Source organism: Xenopus laevis, chromosome 5L (assembly GCF_017654675.1).
Source record: "Xenopus laevis strain J_2021 chromosome 5L, Xenopus_laevis_v10.1, whole genome shotgun sequence".
In the NCBI taxonomy this organism is placed as follows: Eukaryota; Metazoa; Chordata; class Amphibia; order Anura; family Pipidae; genus Xenopus; species Xenopus laevis.
Genome location: NC_054379.1, coordinates 85,857,478 through 85,880,519, shown reverse-complemented (window position 1 = coordinate 85,880,519; position 23,042 = coordinate 85,857,478). Strand labels below are relative to the sequence as shown.

Sequence of the window (23,042 nt, the reverse complement as noted above, 5' to 3'; positions counted from 1 at the left end):
TATTTCTCTGATATTTGGAGTTTTCATATTTGTGTTTGTCCTGTGTGTACAAAGCACATGTTTAATACTCATGCATATAAAGATAAAGATGCACTGGATATAACTGCATAGTTGTGTGAATGTGTTTGTGTGCAAGTAACCAGTCGTCCTTATTTTACATATGTATATACTGAGACTACACACATGACCAGGGAAAACACATTACAGCATTCATTTCAATGCAAAACGGGTTAATAACAATTCATTTAAAAGGAGTACTGACACCTTAAAATAAGCATTGATATATCCAGAGTTTCTCAACAAGCGCAGTGTCAGACATCAGATCGGTAGACTTGTTGCTTTGGGTGACAATGACAAGTTAACTATGCTGCTTTCTGCATGTTCACACTGTTGTAAATGATAATAGTACTTCTACTTAAAGGAAAACTATACCCCCCAAAATGAATACTTAAGCAACAGATAGTTTATATCAAATTGAATGACATATTAAAGAATCTTACCAAACTGGAATATATATTTACATAAATATTGCCCTTTTACATCTCTTGCCTTGAACCACCATTTTGTGACTCTATCTGTGCTGCCTCAGAGATCACCTGACCAGAAATACTACAACACTAACTGTAACAGGAAGAAGTGTTGAAGCTCATGTGACCTTACATGTGGTTTGTATGTGTACACAGTGAATCTTACGATCTCAGGGGGCGGCCCTTATTTTTTAAAATGGCAATTTTCTATTTATGATTACCCAATGGCACATACTACTAAAAAAGTATATTATTATGATAATGGTTCATTTACATGAAGCAGGGTTTTACACATGAGCTGTTTTACTCAGTATCTTTTAATAGAGACCTACATTGTTTGGGGGGTATAGTTTTCCTTTAATAACTACTAATAACAGCCTTGGTCAGTTGCACTGGCTGCAAGCACATAATGACTGGATACAATTTATATCATAAGGTGCTGGTATCAGATGTGTCAATAGTATTTACAGGCTTCCCTGCATAATCATAATAATAATCTGAAGATGACATAGAGGTGTGTGTGGACAGAATGACAGTTGTGAGTATACAGTATAAGTACATTTTGCAGTACCAATATGTACACAGCAATTACTTACAACATGTACGCTGTATAAAGAAAGTGTTACACTAGGATTCAGAATTCTTGACCATTTTGTGTACTAATTAGGAGATGGGCAATGTCCATGGTATGAGATAACTGGTTACATTTTGATATTATGGAGGGTCAGGGTAAAGGCCTTTACAAACTGTGTCACTATCCCTTTAAATGCAGCTTACATGGAGTTTTCTTCATTTGTATGTCTGACCTCCTACAATCATAATGCCATAGGAAGATATTTCCATGTCAATTTGTGACTATTTCCTAGTAAATATATACAAAGTAACTTTGAATTGATTGCCTTTGGGCAGCCACATAAAAATGAAAGGAACATAGTGCCAAAATCATGCTTCCATTTATAAGTATATGCTTGTTTATAATGGGATTGCAAGCAACAATGTTTATAACTTCTATACTCTATCAGGAAAGTCAAAGCATACACAAACAGCTGTTTTTTTAATAATATAAATAGATATAACAACATTTTATTGTAGAAGGGAAACAGTTATTGAGATTTGAGAGGAGTCATTGTCACTGTTAAAGTGTCTGTCAACTACCTCCTACCGATGCACTTCTAATATGCATGATATTATATTTGAATAAAGGTATCTGTGGCACTAAATGCCTCTGCTACAAATATACTTTGTTCCCAGTTATATCAGACACAAGACATTTTCTCTATACCACAGTACGGTTAGCACTCACACTTATAATACCCTTCTCTATAATAAATGTAGAGTACATCATGTGAATATAGCTTTACACCGCGCTACAGTAACATCCACACATTATATATATTTGTTCAAACTCATACACTCCTGTCCTTAAGGATGCAGGGCATTTGGAAGGTTCTCAAGGCAAAGCTACAGTCAGCTGTCTATAGTTAAAGGGATACGGTCATGGGAAAAAAAAATTTTCCAAAATGAATCAGTTAATAGTGCTGCTCCAGCAGAATTCTGCACTGAAATCCATTTCTCAAAAGAGCAAACAGATTTTTTATATTCAATTTTGAAATCTGACATGGGGCTAGACATTTTGTCAATTTCCCAACTGCCCCATGTCATGTGACTTGTGCCTGCACTTCAGGAGAGAAATGCTTTCTGTCAGGCTGCTGTTTTTCCTTCTCAATGTAACTGAATGTGTCTCAGTGAGACATGGGTTTTTACTATTGAGTATTGTTCTTAGATCTACCAGGCAGCTCTTATCTTGGGTTAGGGAGCGGTTATTACCTTCCCATTGTTCTTTTATTTGGCTGCTGGGGTGGGGAAAGGGAGGGGGTGATAATCACTCCAACTTGTAGTACAGCAGTAAAGAGTTATTGAAGTTTATCAGAGCACAAGTCACATGACATGGGGCATCTGGGAAATTGACAAAATGTCTTGCCCCATGTCAGATTTCAAAATTGAATATAAAAACATCTGTTTGCTCTTTTGAGAAATGGATTTCAGTGCAGAATTCTGCTGGAGCAGCACTATTAACTGATTCATTTTGAAAAAAAAAATTTTTCCCATGACAGTATCACTTTAACAAACACAGTGCATTGTGGGTAAATTTAAAAACATTATAGGTTTAATTTGCAAAGTGCACAAAAGTGGCACAATCTGACATTTTTTGCACAATGGCACCCTGTCCTACACTTTGCCCAGGTGGGTGGGTGTTCAAAGATCTGCCCATGAATACAATACTGCTGGTGTTTAGCAGCACTGCGTCATGAGGGTTGGGCTGGGGCACAAGAGCATACCACTAGCACTGCCCTATGCAGCAGATCATAGCACAGCAAGTCCCTGGACAAAATGCTTACTAAATGAGCACTAAGGGGCATGATGTTTGCAATGGGAAACTCATTCCTATGGGATTTTTAGAAGCGTATTTATCAATGGGTGAAAGTTCACATAAAGATGCTTCCAAAAATCCCATAAAAGTGGGTGAGTTCTTCTGTGGTCATCTCAACTTTCACACTGTGGTAAATCCACCCTTTATGGTTCTAGCACTTGCATCCAGATCCTTTGTAATTGACCCCTACTGTCTGAAAGAGAGACAATCTTTAGTTCTCCAAATACTGATAGCAGGCATTACTGAGGGTTAAAGGAGAACTCAAACCCACCCACTAATTAAAACCCCTACCCAAAACCCTACATAGTCCCCCCTCCCTGCTCCCCCACCCACATTGGTGATAACACCTATAAGTGCCCCTAATCATTTACCCACCAATAGGTGCAGAGTAAGCGCAGCAGAGTTCATGGGAGTCATCTTGCAGAGGGAGAGCAGGGAGGGGGACTATGTAGGGTACTGTTTAGGGATTTTTTTTAGGGATCTCTGCGGCCTGCAGAGAAACAGAAGCTGAGAATCCGCATCTCTGATGCTGACCTGCTGACAGGCCTAGGGTGGCAAAATATTAGAGGCGGCATGCTTCCCAGCCGCTTTCTGGGGAGCACAGCTCCCCAGTGCTCCGGTGCTGGCACGCATGCGCGCTCGTGGGGAGGGGAGTATGTGGGCAGGCGCTGGGACCGCACAACTGGGAGCTAGGACCACGTGGCCTCAGGACGCCCATCCACTAAATTCTGCGCTGTCTGCTGATCGAAGTCCTGATCATACTTTTAGTATGATAAAGACAGTAAATTTTAGCAGCTATTTGCATTGATTCATTTTCAGTGATTGAAATAATTTCATTTCTATTCTGCCATTCTGAATATTGGCAGACTATTAAGCTGTGCGACCCTTACTTAAAAGATTACCATTTCCAAAGGTGGAAGCTGCAGAACAAAAAACAAAATCATTCGAAAAACCAACTAGAATAGTCTTTAAATGGGTCTGTCTAAATCATATGAAAAAGATCATTACTGAACTTGCCATTTAAGTGAGTTTAATTAATGTCTGAATAGGAATAGGTTGTTGATAATACCTTGTGAGTAATGTGTTTCATTCATCAGTTGTGCACAAGAGGAAATGTACTGAATTTATTCTCAATAATGCAGAGTTCTTACTAGTTTTAAAATCTTCACATTTTACCTTTGTCAAAACTAAACCCCTGAAACCAAGAGTCCCCCCTGCTCTACTCAGAGGCTACCATTGTACCACCCTCTGCTAAACAGGCTTTTATTCCTAGCAGTTAAACCTGTCTCAAAGACATAAGGCTTGTTTAGGCCAACAATATGTGCAAAACCTGTATTATTTATTCTAACTAAACTAGACTGTATGAAGTATGTGCAGAATTTAGCACTGAGGCTTGGTGTGCGTCACTTGCATTGCTCATGATCTGTAAACTCATCCATGTCTACATCGGAGTCAAAGAGTGAATGTCCTGTGAAATCTGTGTCAGGAGTTTGGGAAATACTGTTCTCCATCCCGTCGTCCTCGAAGGTACCAGTCCTTGAATAATAGCTGAAGTCCTGGAATGGAGTATTCATTCTGCTGTCCTCCCCGCTGTCATCTGATTCGTACGTTGCGTTGTCATTGTCATCGTGCCATTCTGGCCAAAATTTCCTTCTGATTCTTTCACAGTACATTGCGAGGTTGATGAGTTCTCCTGCAATAATGAAGACAGAGAGGCTGCATTATGTCTAAAGGCAAGATGCTGTAAAAAGTTGTAACCCATACTCACTCACTTACAAAACAAGTGATTATATGTCATTATTTTACAATATGTTTTATATATAACTAACCTAGCAGTATTGCCAACCTTTGAGTTTCAATTTATTAGCACCCTCTATGCATGCCTCTATCCATCCCTATTCAAGAGGGACAGTACAAGTTTGCCGATCCCAAATTTTGGCAGGCCGTCAGTATGTCTGTTTGCAACTGGACTTGGCATTGTTGTATCAAGGGCTTGATCTAAAATGTTCTGATTTCTAGCTTGGAAGTATGACTAATGTCAATTAAATCAAACGACCACTAAGTGCATGGGCATCTGTTGGGAATTCCCTTTATACACTGATGTGACCTGTGCAATCTATGAGTGATGTACTAGCTATTATCTTCTGTCTAAACACATAAATTACTTTTCATGTACTCTGAAAGCTATTTTTAAATATTCATATACCCAAAGCTATATAAAGAAATTGATAATGTTGTAACCAACTTTGGCATGTGGTTTAAGCATCAAGTGATTAGTGAACACTATAGACTTGGTACACTGCTTTAAACATTGTCAGGGGGTGCCCACTGTTAAAAGTTGACTCTGTCAACCCCTGTGCCAAGACCTATCCAAGGGCACAAAGGTGTACAGAGTACAGGTCCGAATTTTTAATTGGGTACATTTAGAAAATGTCTTATTTTAGTATGTCGAAGCTTATATTAATTTTTTTACTTCTGTGATAGCTCCTCTTTAAGTTTCGGCAAATGTGGATAATACTACCCAACATATCATACACAGACTATACAGAAGGCTGCAGTTGTGATGTGAAATATTGCTCTAAGGCATTTCTGCAGCTATATGTTCCAGAGAAGTGCTGAACAGAGTGCTGAACAGTGAAAGTTACAACCTTTATTATCCTCTGTGGAAAGCCAATGATCACGTATGGGATGTTCACAAAGTGAGTGATTGTACTCTGGCATTGTAACCCATAGAAACCAATCAGCAAATAGCTCTGATTGCTCAGATATTAGTTACAATTGTTGAAATAAGGATTTGTGTAATACCCCTGGTCCGACCAATTGGATTTCTATTCCCTTGATTATAGTTGGGGTCTGACACATGTCAGTATAGCAATTACTTAAACCAGATTCAAAAAAGAAAGAACCCCAACTATATCAAGTTACAACTTTACACCAGTTATTTATTCCACTCTCACTTGTTCTCAATTCACTGTGTAAGATAAATCATAAATTAGCTATTAAATAGAATTAACAACAATTAATTCACTAATGGTCCTTAGGACTTATTTAATAATAGTAATTAAAGTGCAGTGCAATAAATTAGAAATTCATAAATTACATTAATTAAAAAAGAGAAATGAATTCCCAAACTCTCAGTGATTCCCAATAATCAATTATGTTTATACTAATAGTTAGTGTTTAGTAGCTTGCAATAAATAGACAATTGCAGTGCAATAAACAGACAATTATTTAGATTCACAGTTCATGGTATTAAAAAATAGAGAATTAATTGGTAGCCAGTAAAATTGATTAGGAATGAATTATTTAGCCAACTGCTCACATTGCATAAAATATTAGGTAGAAAATTGAAATAAGGACGGGTGGAGTTGTACCAAGTTCTACTGTCTGAATGATTACTTTCCCTTGGACACCACAAAGCTTACAGAAGACAGGGTAACCAGGACTGTGGTCTCGTAGTTTACCTGCACTATACTGTTGGTAGACAACTAGATAAACCTGAAAATACCCTTAGAAATGCTAGAAGAGAAGGTACAATGTGAAGGAAACAGTTCCTCCCAAACGCCACCCCACACCAAGGGGCAGATTTACATATGGTCGAATATCGAGGGTTAATTAACCCTCGATATTCGACTGCCGAATGTAAATCCTTCGACTTCGAATATCGAAGTTGAAGGATTTACCGCAAATAGTTTGATCGAACGAAAAATCATTCGATCGAACGATTAAATCCTTCGAACGATTTTTCTTCGACCAAAAAATTGTTAGAATGCCTAACATTAGCCTTCCCCATAGGCTAACATTGCACCTCGGTAGGTTTTAGGTGGCGAAGTAGGGGGTCGAAGTTTTTTTTAAAGAGACAGTACTTCGACGTAGCCAAAAAAAACATTCGAAATTCGAAGTTTTTTTTATTCTATTCCTTCACTCGAGCAAAGTAAATGTCATTTAAAAATTAGCTTCCCTCTTTTTAACATTCAAGTTGAAACTGGGTAGTGAGGGAAGCAGAGAGAAAGAGAGCTTTGCCGACGTACGTGTCACAATATAGCTTTCTCAAGGCAAAGTTATCTTACACAGTGAATTGAGAACAACTGAGAGCTATCAGTGGAATAAATAACCGATGTAAAGTGTAAAACATGAAAAGGATTTGAATTTTTTGCAGAAGCATTGTAGTGAGTGTGCCTTTGTTTCTACTTAAAAAAAAGCATCCTGGTATTTTTTTGCATTATAAAAGATGTAGTTACCTTTAATTAATCTTTCAGGTCTTGTTCCTGGTAAGGTCCACATTGCCTGTGCTAAATGCCCGAAGACTGTTGCATCTAAAGTTGAGAACTTTGGTCCCATGAGGTACTTTTTATCTCCTAAAGGAATACGTATGTGTTGTATTAGAGAAGATAAAAACATCTCTTTTCTCTTCTATGAAGGTAAGGACAAAAATCAACGCACAAGCTTTTTAATATAGTTTTTAATATAATTAGACAAATGCAAATGATAAAGCTGAATGCAGATTACCTAGAAGTCCAGCAAGAGATCGCATGTCTTTCTCCATTAACCTGTATATTTCTTCTTCAGAGAAGCGCCCTATGCCTTGTCCATACATTTCCCGTTTCACTATTCCTTTGGTAATGTGGCATAGAATCCACTTCAGTAAGTCACTAAGAGGTCCAGTAATGTTAAGCATTTTCTGTGTCTCATCAAGATTGTCTACCCACTGACAATATGCTAATGTCCTGCAAGGCAAAATACACATTTATTTATTTACTTTAGATAAAGCCATGATGTGTAATGGATTTTCAAGTTCCCTTAACTACAAATCGAGCAACATCAGGGTCGTATACATAAAACAATATTCCTCTAAACTGTTCCCCAGGTCTCCAGGGCACACACCTGCATATGAATGCAAATTAAGCCACCAATGATAATATGAGAATACCATCTCATCTGTGTAAATTAGACTCCATGTTCTTTGTTCCTGCAGTTGGAGTTGGAAGCATTAAATCATAAGTAAACCTTAAAAATATTTGTAAAACTGCTCAGGGTGCTTTACTAAGCACTTTTGCTATTTACATTAATGATTTTTTTTCAGTTTCAGAGCTATTTAACTGCTATTATAATGAATTTTGTAACAACAGCACCATCTTGTGTAAGAGATATACCTTCAGAAGATAAACAGAGAATTATTCTGGGGTTGCTCTGCTCAGAAAGGAGATCAAAAGCCTCAGTTGCCCTTTCCCATCTCCCTTCTGCGAAGTCAGTATAACAAGTTTTCCTTCAGACCATATCTTTCTCTGGTCAGTTCCAAGCTACAGGAACTGACCAGCAGGTGGTGCTGTTACAAAACGCATTATATTAGCAATTAACTTAAATAGCTCTGAAATGGAAAAAAATAATAATTTACTGTAAATTGCAAAAGTGCTTAGAAAGCACCCTGAGCAATTATACATTAATTATTTTTAAAGTTTAATTATCCTTAAAGCAGAGGTTTCCTAGCAGTGAACAAGGCTGTCCTATATATCCATGTCGGATTACAGTGTGCTCTAATGAAGCCAATAAATGACATATTAATAATAAATACGTAAGAGAGGGAAGATGCCAATACTAGCAATCATTTGTAAAGTCTCTTGTATCTGTAATTTTATGTTTTTTGGTAAACTACTTTAGATCCCTTACCTATAATGGACATTTATACTTACAATTTGGTAGCAGCTCTTTATTGGCTCTAATAAAGGTGTTGCTGAAACAAATTAGAATAGAGACCAATATTAATATTTGGCTACTCACCAGTAGAAGTGTTCTTCCACCATTTTGGTGACGGCTCTGGATACAGCTCTTTGATGTGGATTAAGATGTTTGTTCAAGTTAACACCAAGTTTCTCTTCCAAAAAGTCAATAATGAATTCAGTGCCAGACACTCTCTTGTGATTGTATTCTATCCAAGGCATTTTCCCCTGAGGTGACAGCTTCCCATCAAAGTAATTCTAAAACACAATATTATAGATCAGGGAGATAATGTAGGATGAGCAGGGATACAAACATGATTAATTTCTTAGTCTGCTGTTACAACCAGTAATTATGAATAATTTAGGACAGAGATAATATAATAAATATTCTCTTTTATTTTGTTTACTATTATGCAGTAAGCTACCACAGCTTTCTTAACACCTTGAGTACCAAAGACTTTGCTGGGATTCGGCAAACTGTAGTTCACATAAAGTCAGCATCATTCCAGTAACGTAATTAGGTGGAGGCGAGCCCAGGTTCAGACCATACAGCCACCGCCCACCCCTCTCCGGAAGCGTTTTTCTGCTATCCAATGGGATAGAAAGGAGAAGATACAGTGGCAGGACTTGTATAAAGGTTAAGGAGAGCCGATGTTGAGAGAGAATGGTCACTTGTACCCTGGTCTTGAGGGCAGAGCCACCTGCTTAGCTGTAAGACCAATCTCTCCAGTTGGGGAATACATGTACATTAATGCAAGGAGAGTAAACTCATCATGAACCAAAACTCTATGTATAATATAAATTGGGTGCATATGTATTTGTAATAAAACACTGACTAGAACTTTAAAAAGCATGAATGTAATCTTCTTTGGGTCAAGATGTCACATTTTGCACTTTGTGCTTCCCTGCTCCTAATGTTGTCTTTTTTTGCTTTTGCTTTCTTTTTGAAAAAAATATTCCTTAGGGATGTTTCTTATAAAAAGTTGACATGTAAAGGTGAGTTGTGGGTTTCTGCTCATTTTGCAAAGTAAGTTAAGGAGATCTGTGGATTGTTTTTTCTCTCTGATGTAAATTGCATTTAAATCAGTGTCAGAAATCACATTATTATTATTGGCAGACATGTCATTTTAGCATTCACCCTGATTTAAGAACCCCCAGGTCACCAGAAATGGGGGGGACCTTTTGTAGTGGTGTCTCATTAGTTCATCTATAAAGCTTGTTATAAGCTATAAGGCACCCAACAAATTGTTGCACAAAAAAGGGGAGGACACGGCAGGACCCAAGTAGTCTGAAAATCTCTGCTCTAAAGAAATCTGTAATTCCTAGGGTGGTGGAACTGCCTGGTACACCTTATGCCTGGAAAAGCATAGATCAGTTCTGTATTTCAAAGAGTAAGAGGTGCATTTTAAATAATCAAAGAAAGAGGTACATATTTAATAAACTCAAAAAGAGGTACATATTTAATATACCCAAAAAGAGGTACATGTTTAAAAAACCCAAAAGTGAGAAAAAGGCTAGGGGGTAGAGTGGGAGGTAGAGTATCAGGGGGCAAGGGCTGGATAGTGGAGGGCATACATGCATAACATGCATACGTGCATGTAATTAAAATTATAATTAAAATTATAAAAGAGACATGTAGATTATATAGCTAATAATGCTTCAACCCTTGTTTTTAACTTTTAAATCAAAACATAAAGAAATAAAGTTACCTTATAAAATTTATCGCAGAGGGTTAAAACATATGTGGGGTTAAATGTAATATGGGGTACTTCTTGCATAGTGATGTCATATCTGTTTTATTCAACTGAGTAATGAATTATGCCTATGAGTATGTGTCAAATGGACACGACACACGTCAGGCCAATGTTTTTAATCATATGGAATAAAGATTGGTTTAATGATAAAGAAGAGTGGTGAAAAGAGTGGTTACTACATTTGTTCTTATGAACCCCTTCAGGCTATGGGGTTATGCATATCAGGTGACCTTAAAAGGTTACTATAAATGAAGCGTAGCCTAACTGGCTAATATGGTTAGTTATTCATATTCTTCATCTGCACACAAACACTTCCACAGATTGACACTCGGCTGTTCATTCACAGACAGGGGTGCTTCGCCAATGTGGCGAGTTGAGGCTGTCGCATCAGGCGACAGCGCCCCACTAGGTTCCAGGGGCAGAAAAAATGCTACTCCTGGTACTTTAAGAGCGAATTTCCGGGGGAGGGGGGGCAGCAGCAACTGCTTCTGCCTCAGGCAGCGGAGGGGCCAGGATCGCCCCTGTTACAGAGTTATGCATACACCAATATACCTTGCAAAGGACCTCGTGTAACCACTCCAACAGCAACTCTAAAATGTAGTACTTGGCAAATTAGCAGGGACGCTGTCATTTGGGAAAACCGAGGTACAAGTACAAGGTAAATGGCACCCTTTCATGTAATATGTATTTAATATTTGCAGGTTTACTTTGAAAAATCAGAGCAGAATTAAGCCTAAGGGGTTTCTGAGAAAGTTGACCCACTGGGAAACAGTGCTTTATTACTCAATATTGAAATGTTACAGCTGAGCTGTTGTGATTTCTGTAACTATCTATTTTCAGTGTCATAAAATGGATGTAAAGCAGTGCCTTATATAACATTCATTTTGTATGTTTAGTGTTTTCTGAGACAGTGGCAGTTTAAGACTACAAATACCTGTACCAAGCTTTCAGCTTAAAAGCTGCCTTTGAAGGTCAATGTGCCAGCAAGTCTACATACTCTCTGTATTCAATAAACCCCAGCATTGTGACTTTCACAGCAGTCTAAAACTACTAATAGCTCAGAAAATCCTAAAAACAGAAAATTCATGTACACTGCAAGAGTGCCCAGAGAATCACCCTGAGTATGCAGCATCAACTGACTATTATTATTCTCTATGTATATAGTGCCAACAGCACTTTACAGAGATTAAACAACATTCACACCAATTTGGATCCCCCTTAAACAGAATGAGGAATGTGGAGAGTGTGGATGTGAATACTGACTGTGCAATTCATAGGTAAGTGTCACTGGTCAGACAGGCTCTGGGAAGTAATGCAGATATTATATGAAGCCATGTGAAAAGTAGTTTAGCTTGAACTGGCTTATAATTCACCTGGAAGAATTTAATTACCAAGCATATGTAACTATTCAAGCAACTATAATAACAAGGTTTACCTGATATGGTAAGTCAGCCATTCTTAAGTAAGTTTCCATTTTCAGGCAAAATGGGGATAAACTGGGAACTCCATTGTTTGGTCTGGAAAACTGGTGAAGAATAATAGCGTCTTTAGAATCTACCTCTTGCTCTTTCCTGAAAGAAATAATTATAATAATATTAATAATATATAAATGTCAAAAAATATACAATAAATAATGTTTCGATTCCAGAACTAAACTCTCTATCATGGAAGTTAGACTTTTAGGAGTCAATTTTAGGAGAAATGCGAAATAGGGGTCGAAAATGTCTCTGCCTTGGCCTTACCTCCCCACTTATATCAACAAAGTGGTCCTGATATGGCTAAATTGATGTACTGTGATTATAGGCAATTGCAGCATAATAAAAATAACCAAAAAGGGTAATTTACAAATGGAGCTGCAAGTGCAATCATGCTAAATGTTTTATGTTCATTCTCTGTTCATTAAATGTATTTGCATCCAAACACATTCCTTGCACTTCCATAAACTGACATGAAGCCCCATTGTGTTCATCCTACCTTTTTTCCTCAATAATTGGCAATTGCTGCTTGGGAAACCTGAAGGCACCAATATCCTACAGCCACAATGGCTCTGGAATTCTAAGAAAAAATGCTGCATTGTGGGGGAAAAACATGGTGTAATATTGCACTTTGTACACTGCACCATGTTTATAAATTATCCATAAAGCCTCTGAAAGGAGATACTAGGGGGACAGAGAATTGTGTTAACATTAAAGGGGTTGTTCACCTTACAACACTTTTTTCTGTTCAGTTGGTTTCAGATAGTTCACCAGAAATAACGTCTTTTTCAAATGACTTTCTATTTTCTATGTGTGGCTGTTCTGTTCTAATATTGAAGTGTTAAGTTTTATTTTCACCTTCTAAAGCAGCTCTGGGAGGGGGGGTCGCTGACTCTGTAACTTTCCTAAATTGATACATTTAGCTGATACATTTCTTATCTTTGTCCCTGCTCACCAGAATCCCTGGGTTTCATTACAGGCAGCTGTTATAATTGATACAATAGTTGCTAATACTCCAGAGATGCTACTGAAAAATGTATCAACTAATGTAGCAAAATTGTAAAAAGTTCAGAATCTTCACCTGAATCACTGAGCTGCCAGACTGAAACACCAGACAGGGACATTCAATTTTAAACTAAGATTTTGAACAAACGGTTAAAAAAATAGGTAATGGAAAATAACTGAAAAAAGTCTTTATTTCTGGGGAACGATCTGAAAACAATTGAACTGAAAAAAGTGTTTAGAAGGTGAACAACCCCTTTCATGTACAACATAACATGCAGCCAATGTTCATATCAGTGCTCCCTACTATAAATAAGTTTAGTTTCTGACTTATAAGTCAGACTGAAAGAAACTTTAGTTATATGTTTTAATAAATGGGAGATAAGTGTTCTAGATAGTTGCTCTAACCAATGCTGCTAGGCTACAAGTATCACCATATTTCCAACATATCAGGAGTTATACAATTATAACTAAAAGAATAGGCACTTCCCACTTATCACCCACTAAAAATGTATTTACAAAGCACAAATGTATGTACAGCCTACCAGTATAATAATATGAATATATGAACAAACTGGGGGTCTCCCAAAACAAGAAACAGCTTTATATTATTTAAGGCCCTATAAATAATTAAAAATAAATAAAAATTCAAGTAGAAACAAATTTATGACAATGTTTCCCTCAAGCCAAACAGAAAGGTGCTAGGAATATATTAGAATATACTAAATACTCATACACGACCACTCCACGTCACAGTTAAAAGACCACACAGACATCAGTGCTAAAAAAGGTAACCCCCACTCCACATACAAGTTATTGGGGCCCAGGGCCCCCCTATACAGTAAGTTAAAAAAAAATATTGGTGCCAGGGCCCCACCTTAAGTTTTTTTTAAAAAAGCATTGGTGCCAGGGCCCCCCTTACAAGTTAAAAAAATTGGGGCCCTAAAGAACATTTTTTTAAAAAAACATTGTCGCCAGGGCCCCCCTTACAAGTTAAAAAAAATTGGGGCCCCAAAGAATATTTTTAAAAAAAACATTGGTGGCAGGGGTCTATAGAGTATTAAAATAATACATTGGTGGCCAGGGGATTAAAAAAATAAAAAAAACACAAATTGGTGTGGAGTAGAATTGAACTCGTGGCTTCAGGACTTCAACTTCACCTCCTTTTGTGACTTTGGGTCTTTTCGCCGCTTCAGGACTTAAATTTCGGCTGTTTTTGTGACTTTGGGTCTTTTCGTCGCTTCTGGATTTCAGCTATCTTCGTGGCTTCGGGTCTTTTCAGCACATCGAGACTCCGGCTGCTCAGCTTTTTCAGGCATGTCCGCATTGTGGCTGTTTGGGACTTTGGAAGAAGGCGGCACGGCCTCGGCACTGTCAAGGGGGGCACGGCTCTTTCGAAAAGTTCAGCACTGCCGAGCCCCAATTCAGGCCCGGGCTCAGTACACTAGTACAGCGGTTTTTCCCCCTCAACTATGTGCTTTTGTGAAGATTAAAGAATTGGATCTAGTAAAGGCCATAGAAGCTTAGCAAAATAGAAGCACTATTACACAGTATTTAGGTATGCTTTTCCATGGCACCCTTGTATTTTGCCCAGTGGCATAACTACTGGGGGAGCAGGGGGTGCGATTGGACCAGGGACCACACCCCGCAGGGCCCCCCCAGCAGATCATCATGGAGGGTGGTGAGGGGGCCCGGCTGCACAGCCCGCACATGGGCCCGTCCCCACCTAGTTACGTTACTGGTTTTGCCTTTGCTTGTCCTTTAACTTCAGTAGATAGTATAGACGTATTTGAGCTTTCTTTGTGATAGGGTGTGTTCAAATTGTGCAGGATTCAAATGGAGGAAACGTATCATCTTACATCTTCGGGAGCAGAGGAGCAGTGCACTTCCACAGTCTGATCTGCATCCAGCCCTAACCCAATGGTCGCCCAAATTTCAACCTGAATCCACATAAATGGTGGTAAACCTTGTGGGTCCCCATGGTTTTCAGATCAATCTGCATATCACTAATTTACCCAAGAAAAAGCATAAATTGTGACCAAAGCTCCACCTCTTTGGAAAACCGGAAGTTGCAGATTAGACTTTGATTTAAATGTGCTCGGGGAGGAATAAAACCTTTAAAGCCTGTGCTTTATAGCTACTGGCAACTGATATGCAACACTGGCACTGATGTAAACAATACACATTTGGGATTTATTATCCAGAATGGTTGGGACTTGGGGATTTACAGATAAGGGGTATTTCCATAATTTGGATCCCCATACCTTAAGTCTGCGGAAGAAAAATCATTTAGGCATTTAATAAACCCAATAGGATTATTTTGTCACCATTACATATTAATTATATCATATATATAGACTTTATTGTATAGAGCATATATACAGTGTACTTGGGATCAAGTACAAGGTACTGTATTATTATTACAAAGAAAAAGAATATCATTTTGTATAATGTGAATTATTTGATGAAAACAGAGTCTTTCTGGATTACGGGTTCCGAATAAAGGATTCCATACCTGTACTGCTTTACTGCAAAAACATGTATACAGCAATATATTAAAGCAGGCTGGGAGCTGTAGTGTATCAGGTTTGTATCTGTCAATTACCACTGTGTTGCTTCAGTTCCCCCAGGGCAAGTGATCCAGCTGATGTTAAGTTTCCTCCACTTGAATCCTGCCTAGTTTGTGTCTGTTCATTGTTCTTGTGAACACAATTTTTCTTTGTAACAAACACCTAAACAGATACATATCACAAAGTGGAAACTGAACAATATTTTCCCTATTACATTAACATAAGGTGTCATTTATGGACACAGCTGCAAATGTGGTCATGCTACTTAAGACTCAAACGTCATACTTACTGACGCCATGCGTTAAAGGTTCTTGCGTTCAAATACAATGCTTTCATTTCCTTAAAGTTGCAACAAGTGTCATTGTGTCAGTTCTGTTCTTCTGCTGAATTGTCTACAAGTGCACTTGATGGAGAACCCTGGTGCTACAGCCACCCTGATCATGGCAGTAATTCCAGGGTTCCAGAGTTGCATTAGGGTGCTGCAGACTTGAGCCAAAACCATCACACGCAACAACTTCTGTATTTCAACTCTGAAGGCTAAAAGAGTCACAATGCCAATTCTACAAATGACAGCTGCAACTTGGATAAGATTTGTTACCATGTGTACGTGCAATTGTGCTTGTTTTGACACATCAGGTGCAAATGTGGTGAGAGCAACTCTCCATGTGGTCGAAATTACACTTGAATTGGGGGGACGAGGTCGGGTTATGGATCCAAAACTGCACACCGCTTGTATTAAATTATCCTTTTAGTATTGTAAGCAAAATTCCCTGGCATCTGTAATTAGATATGATCCACCTACTTTGCCAGAGGCTGTAATGAATAATATATAATAAGTGTTTACAGTTTCGTAACATAGAACACAGTGCATGAGAATGAGGTTTTTTTTCTATGAAAGTCACTAAAACTGAGGCTTTTTGAGACCTGTATCCCTAAAATGCTCTTGGTATAAAAATTTTAGAATTTTTGTTGATAAACACAACCCTTGATGTTTATCACACACTCTCTGTTCGTGTGACTCTGGAGGAAAGCCTAATTACAGTTATTAACAATAGTAGGTACAGACTCAACATTTTTGGGTGGGGGAAAGGAATCAAGGAGTTGGTAATGAAACATTCCCAGGTTTTTTAAAGGGGAGCTGTCACCCAGACACAAAAAAGCTGCATAATAAAAGTCCTTTTCAAATTAAACAAGAAATCCAAAATTATTTTTGTTATTAAAACATCCATACCTGTTATAAACTTGATTAAAAGTCTGAGTTGTCAATCATATATTGCCTGTCCCTCCTTTATAGGGGCAATGCAGGCAATTACTTTCTACTTTCACTTTCCATACTGCACTTAGATTTCACTGTACTCCCCACATTCCCCCTCCCTCCTCTCCATCTAATTGTGTAGCCAGTGCATAGGCATCAGGTGCCCCACTCTGGTGTATAATCAAGACATCTACAACAACAGTGTCTACAGAATGGCACTTGCCTGCTTGTCATGATTGTGAATTCCAAGATTAAACAAAACTAAATAAAAAAATAATTTTTATAGTGTAAGTGACATTTATTTTGCTTGTCTAACATCATAAAATAGAATTTAGAATTTGTTTTTGGGGGTTTAACCTGGCCTGTAGCTGGGAGAGGGGTGTCAACCAGTAACCAACACTTTATCGACTTTGTATGGGAACCTACAAATGTTTTCTGTCCTAATTGGGCAACATAAGGTTTCTACTCTGCATATGAAAGATATTGAAATGCTAATTACTAGTAATGGGGACATGTGATTTATTTCCCAGAAATCCAGTTGTTTTGTATACAGGGAAGCTGGAGCTTTACTCATTAGCTGTCCTGGCTTCTCTAGAATTGTGCTGAAATCAATCATGTGCCATTCCCATATAGCAATTAGAAGCCTTATACCAACAGCTGTCAGATTTTGTTTAGTTAGGGATGCACCAGGATTCGGGATTCGGCCAGGATTCGGCCTTTTTCAGCATGAGCCCGGCCGAACCAAATCCGAATCCTAATTTGCATATGCAAATTAGGGGCGTGGAGGGAAATCGCGTGACTTTTTGTCACAAAACAAAGAAGTAAAATATGTTTTCCCTTTCCCACCCCTAATTTACATATGCAAATTAGGATTTGGTTCGGTATTCGGCCGAATCTTTCGAGAAGGATTTGGGTGTTCAGCCGAATCCAAAATAGTGGATTCGGTGCATCCCTACTTTTAGTGAGCCCCACCTTACACATAATAAGGTTGTAGATATAGGAAAACATTTCTGGAACAGCTATAGGTTCACAAATGTACATATTCCTCCAAACCCCCACTCTATTTGACCTTTAGCTTCCAGCAGTGTCTAAGATAGTATTCTTCCCAAATCTAATTGCATTTTCTGTTGTCTACTATGTAGTCTCACAGTATAGATATACAGTAAGTATAAACAATAGGCAATAGATAGTAAAGATTGATTCCATTGTATAAAAACAGACATTCTAATTTATGAAGCTGCTGTACACATTCCACACACCATGCAGATCTCTTGTTTTCATGACCTAGTATGAAGGGAATGTCAAATAATGATATAGACCCAGGCATTTAACCTAATGGAACAGGGGCCACTCAGCACTGGGGGCATTGCATTACTTTCTAGGTGGGCCATGTTTTTATTCTGGAATTCTGAATATAGTAACAAAACGATATACATTTTTTCTGCATGGAACTGTAAAGTAAAATGCCCAACGCATTTCCATTTATAAAATTGATAAATCATTTGGGAAGAGCAAGGTTAACCTCGGCATCTTGCCATAAAGAATAATAATTGCATAGTGTTTGGTCTATGAAATAAACACTGAAACAACGGATGCAAATGGTAAAACAGGCCAGATTGACATTCAAGGGCCAAGGAAGAGCTGGGTCTGTGCTGCATGTGTATATATGTATATATAGCAATCTGAAGGTAAACAAGAGGGAGGAGGGTGCAAGTGGAGCAGGGCAGTGTATGTGTGGGTGCTGGGGAGGCCTGGGGCTTAGCAGGACAGGAGTGAGGAGCAGTGTTTAGGCTGCAGTATATTATTAGTGTCACAAGCAATGTCACATTCACACACATTCTAAGCTGCTCTCACAGTAATACACATATAGCAGGGCTGCATATACTAACAAGCAAGTCTAGGGTGCAAGCCACACACATAAAGGGGTTCATATTTCGGATCCCAGTTGTAGCTCCCTCACCTGATTGCCAGTAGTTCATGAAGGAGATATGCAGCAGCAGCCAGCAGGGCGCCCCCAGTTAGATAGAGGGTTTTCTTCCACCAGGAATCAGATCCCAGCCCGGACATAACGCCGCCGTAATCCTGCAAAGGGAAAGCGACGATGTCCCCATAAACAGAGCAATGCTCCTCCGACCCCCAGCACCAGCACAGAGACAACGTCTGATTCCGGCTCAGATCCACTACACAAGGTCTGGACGAGACTAGACCAACACCCCAGTACATACTGTGGGCTGCCCTCGTCCCCTGCACCCCGGGAGATGCATGAAGGGAGAGGGAAGGTGCGAGGGAGCAGGGGGTGCCAGTGAGATGAGCACAGATTAAGATGCAGGAGGAGGCAGCAACAGTATCACATTGGGGAAGACTTGGATCTCCTCCCCTAGCTCGGATGCTGCTCTCCGCTTCCTCTTTGTGCTCAGCTGATGTCACCAGTCTGTGCCTCGGGGACCGGCAGTGAGTGGGATCATCTTCCAAGGGAGCGCCCAGCTAATGATCTCACGTATGGGGGTGAGCAGAGAAGCCTCCGCATGACATCAGCAGCACAACATAAGCCCTCAGTGCTCTAAATAAGCGTCAGTGTGTGTGTGTGCCTAGAGGGGTGTCGTCTGCTACCCGGAACAGCTGTCACAACAAAGAATATTGCAACCCTCTTCTCTTTTAAATTAAGAGCCCAATATTTGAGTCAAATTGATCCTGCCCCCGAGCAGCCGGTTTAGCCATGTACCGGGGCGCATCTCAACGCTGTAACCTAGGCAACGACCCTGCACCTCTACCTACCCCCAAGCCAGTCCCGTGTCCCTGACTCACCACACTGCTCTCTGTGATTCACCCTAACCCACCCGGCCTCCCACTGACATTAACCCTTCTTTTACTCTCCTTACTCTTCCTGTCACCCCTAGCTGTCCTGCACATACACTATGAAACCATTCCGACGGCTGAGAGTGCAGGCAGCAAATAATGAAAGAGATGAGGGATGGGTGGGGATATCACAGTAACTAAGGGGAGTAGGGGAGAGGAAATCATTGGATATGAATTGGGGTAGTGAAAGCCAACTTTGGAAAACAATGTAAAAGGTATAGGACTTGTGGAAACATGAAGGCATGATAAAGAAATTGGGGGTAAGGGAGATACATAGTATGGGGTCTACCTGTTATTTGAAGGTGCTGTTAGGGAGCAGGACACTAGATGGCAGTACTTCTTTTGTCTCATTAAAGCTATTGTACCTGGATACATCATGGAGCTGGTAAAATGTTTGGTGGGGTTAAAGGTTTAAATGTTGGTTTGCTTTTGTCACTTATTTATGCACATGAGGAAGGCTTTTAAGCCTAAATGTTTAGTGTGTGACATTCCTACAATAAAAACACCAGTGCCGGACCAGGCTGGGCAACAAGCTGGCCCTGAGCAACAAGGCCGGTAGCAGCGCCAAATAGGACGCACACAAATGCCACACTCGCCAGCCAGAGTGCCAAGATGAGGCAGTGAAGGTACCTGGTGCCCACTCCCAGATTTGCGCTTTAGGCACGTCAAAATACATTGTTGCTCTCCGGGTAACATTTTTTTCATATTTGGAACTTTTTGCAACATATATGGGGGTTGCTGCCTGTTGAGAAACACTAGTTGCATTTAAGGCATTTTGGTTTTCCTATTTTGGCCTCTTTAAGATTGGTCTACCATCAAAGAAGACCTCACAAAAACACTTATAGCTGCTAAATAAAATTGATTGTTTTCTATACCAAGCTCAGCTGACAGTTTGGGTTTGTAGGCCTCTACGCCCTTCTTCTTTTAAGTAAAGTCACAATTCTAGACTGAGATGTATTTCATGGTGGCAGGGTCGGATTAAGGGGCCCGGGGCCCATCGGGACTGGTGTCCAGGTGCCCCTCCAGACCCCCCCTACTGCGCGGTGCTGCAAATTGTTTTGTTTTTTTTGTAGGGTCTGCAGATCGGGAGAGGGGGTCTGAGCCCAGTCTGACCCTGCTTTTTGGAATAATTCACATAATAGCATAAACTAAATTGTAGAGCCCCACTTTAGCAAACCTGGGTAACCATATTTCTCCATATAAATCTGGTGTACAACTTACTCCAAGTTAAAGTTGGTGTACATTTATTGGAGTTATTTATGCCATTTTGCTTGGGTTAATCATATCAGATGTATAAACATGGGAGTTAATCTGGCAAAATTGCTTTACTCCTCAATCTAAGGGTCATATTTATTATGCTGTGTAAACAATGGCAGGATAATACACCACACATCACCAGGCTTCACTCATTATTCACATGGCTGTAAGAACCAGGAGCTCCAACCCAGTTCAGATGGAACAGAGCTCACACTCTTCTATTAGCCCGCACCTCCAATGGGGAACATGGTTACTATAAAAGGGTTGGACAATATGGCCTGCTTGCACACCCTGGCCTTCAAAGATATATGCCTGGTGCACGGTGTTGGAGGGGTCGGCACCCTCCCAAGTAGTCAAATACAAAAGTACACTGGCACTCACGGCAAGTTCAAGCAGGGAGGTCCCCTTGCGTGTTTACAGAAATGCAACGTTTTGGGGCTATACCCCTTTGACATAGCCCCGAAATGTTGCATTTCTATAACTAAACACACAAGGGGACCTCCCTGCTTAAACTTGCCGTGATTGCCAGTGTACTTTTGTATTTGACTACTATAAAAGGGTACCTTTAGTATAGTACTGGGAAGACAGACTTGCACAGTAAACTATGTATGTTCACTAACAGCAAAATGCCTAATGTTGTACGGATAAGCAGTATTCTTATAGTGAATCCTTTTGCATCCATAATTAATTAAGTTTGGGCCGCCCACTGGGGAAAGGGGATGTAGTGAGAAAGTTTTCATCCCTTTTAAAAGAGACAAATATTAAGTGGCTTAGTTACAAATAAACATGCATAAACACTATCTGAATAATAAAACACATACATAAAACGGATAATCCCTATTGGAAAAGCCACCCATAACCTTGTTGATAACCTCAAGTTCTGTATAAGTACATGCTGAAGTAAGCTGACATTTTTAATGGCAATATTTCGATTTGTCATCTTCATGTTCTTAAGAAGACTTTATGAATATCCAGGTTAACACACCCTAGCTGCATTTCAAAGCTGGGTTCACAACAACCTACAGGCTTTCAGTGAAAAAAAAAGAAATGTACAATGTAAAATTACTGCCCACAGAGTCTTGTAGAGGAACTGCAAGACCCATAATCCTTTTCTTCATACATAAAGCTAGAGAGGGGATGTATTTGGCAACCTAGAAGGGGCAGAGAAATGGTTGTACTGCGACAACAAACATTCTTTTCTTGCTGCATAGAATATGGTCTTACCCCTGTGTATGCCACTATTAATAATCAATGATAAATATTGTTCACCTAAAGGAGACACATAGGATAAATGAAAACCCTCCAATTTTGTAGACAGTAATGAATACTATATGGTGATGGTTTCACTTTGGGCTAAAAATGATCATATTTTAAGAAATGGCCCCTTTATTGGAGCTCCCTATTAGACGGTCCCTGTCCGTCATTTAAGTTGTGGACATGTCCTAATGATCCCTGCCACAAGCGCAGTAGGACATAACAGTAAATGAGAGGCCTTAAGGCAGGGGCACATTGAGTGGGTCATCCACTTTATTAAGTCTCCGTTTTGTTTGCAATTGGGAGAAAGTGGATGCACGGTCATCTGCTTCTTTGTGTAGCTCCACTGACAGGAACAAGGTTGGCTTGAGAAACACTGAGAAGACTTTAGCACAAAAATACAAACATTCACGTCACCATACTGGAAACCATTCAGTGTAGCTCCACACAAACAAATGTTGGGCCTGTCAATGGGGCTACACAAAGGAGCAGATAGGCTTTAAAGGGCACCTGTTGCCAAAAAGGGAGCTCCCGGTGCGAGCAGCCATGTTGGGCACATGCATGCCGCAACTTGCTCATTATGCGCATGCACTTGACGTCATTATGCGCATGCGTTCTGACCAATATGGCAGCTCACACAGGAGCTCCCTCCCAGTGTGAGTGCCCAAGCGCTGGCAGGGGGCAATTTTTTTATTTAAAAAAAAAAAGCTACCGTTATCCCCAACCAGAGTGTGGGCTCTATTGGCCTGCACCTTTGGTTGGAGACAATATTTTTTGACAACAGGTGCCCTTTAAGCACTGATATTTTAATTTCCAAATCCTTCACTGTAAGCTCCTGCTCACCATCTATGCAGCTTAGCATATCAAAAAGAAATTGTAACACTTTCATATAAGAGTTGGGACAAAAATGTTACCTAATGGGACGGGATGCATGCTTTGGAGAG

General features: G+C 39.6%; 1 protein-coding gene across 1 annotated transcript; it reads right to left on the bottom strand.

Moving 5' to 3' along the window:
* Positions 1-2,607: 2,607 nt before the first annotated feature.
* Positions 2,608-21,284, bottom strand: faxc.L (failed axon connections homolog L homeolog). Its single transcript, XM_018263374.2, has 6 exons — positions 18,692-21,284; positions 11,865-12,000; positions 8,737-8,933; positions 7,468-7,685; positions 7,200-7,316; positions 2,608-4,651 (listed from the first exon to the last, which is right to left on the bottom strand). Exons 1-6 carry the CDS (start codon positions 18,952-18,954, stop codon positions 4,362-4,364), a joined length of 1,221 nt encoding a protein of 406 aa, XP_018118863.1. The 5' UTR covers positions 18,955-21,284; the 3' UTR covers positions 2,608-4,361.
* Positions 21,285-23,042: the final 1,758 nt, after the last annotated feature.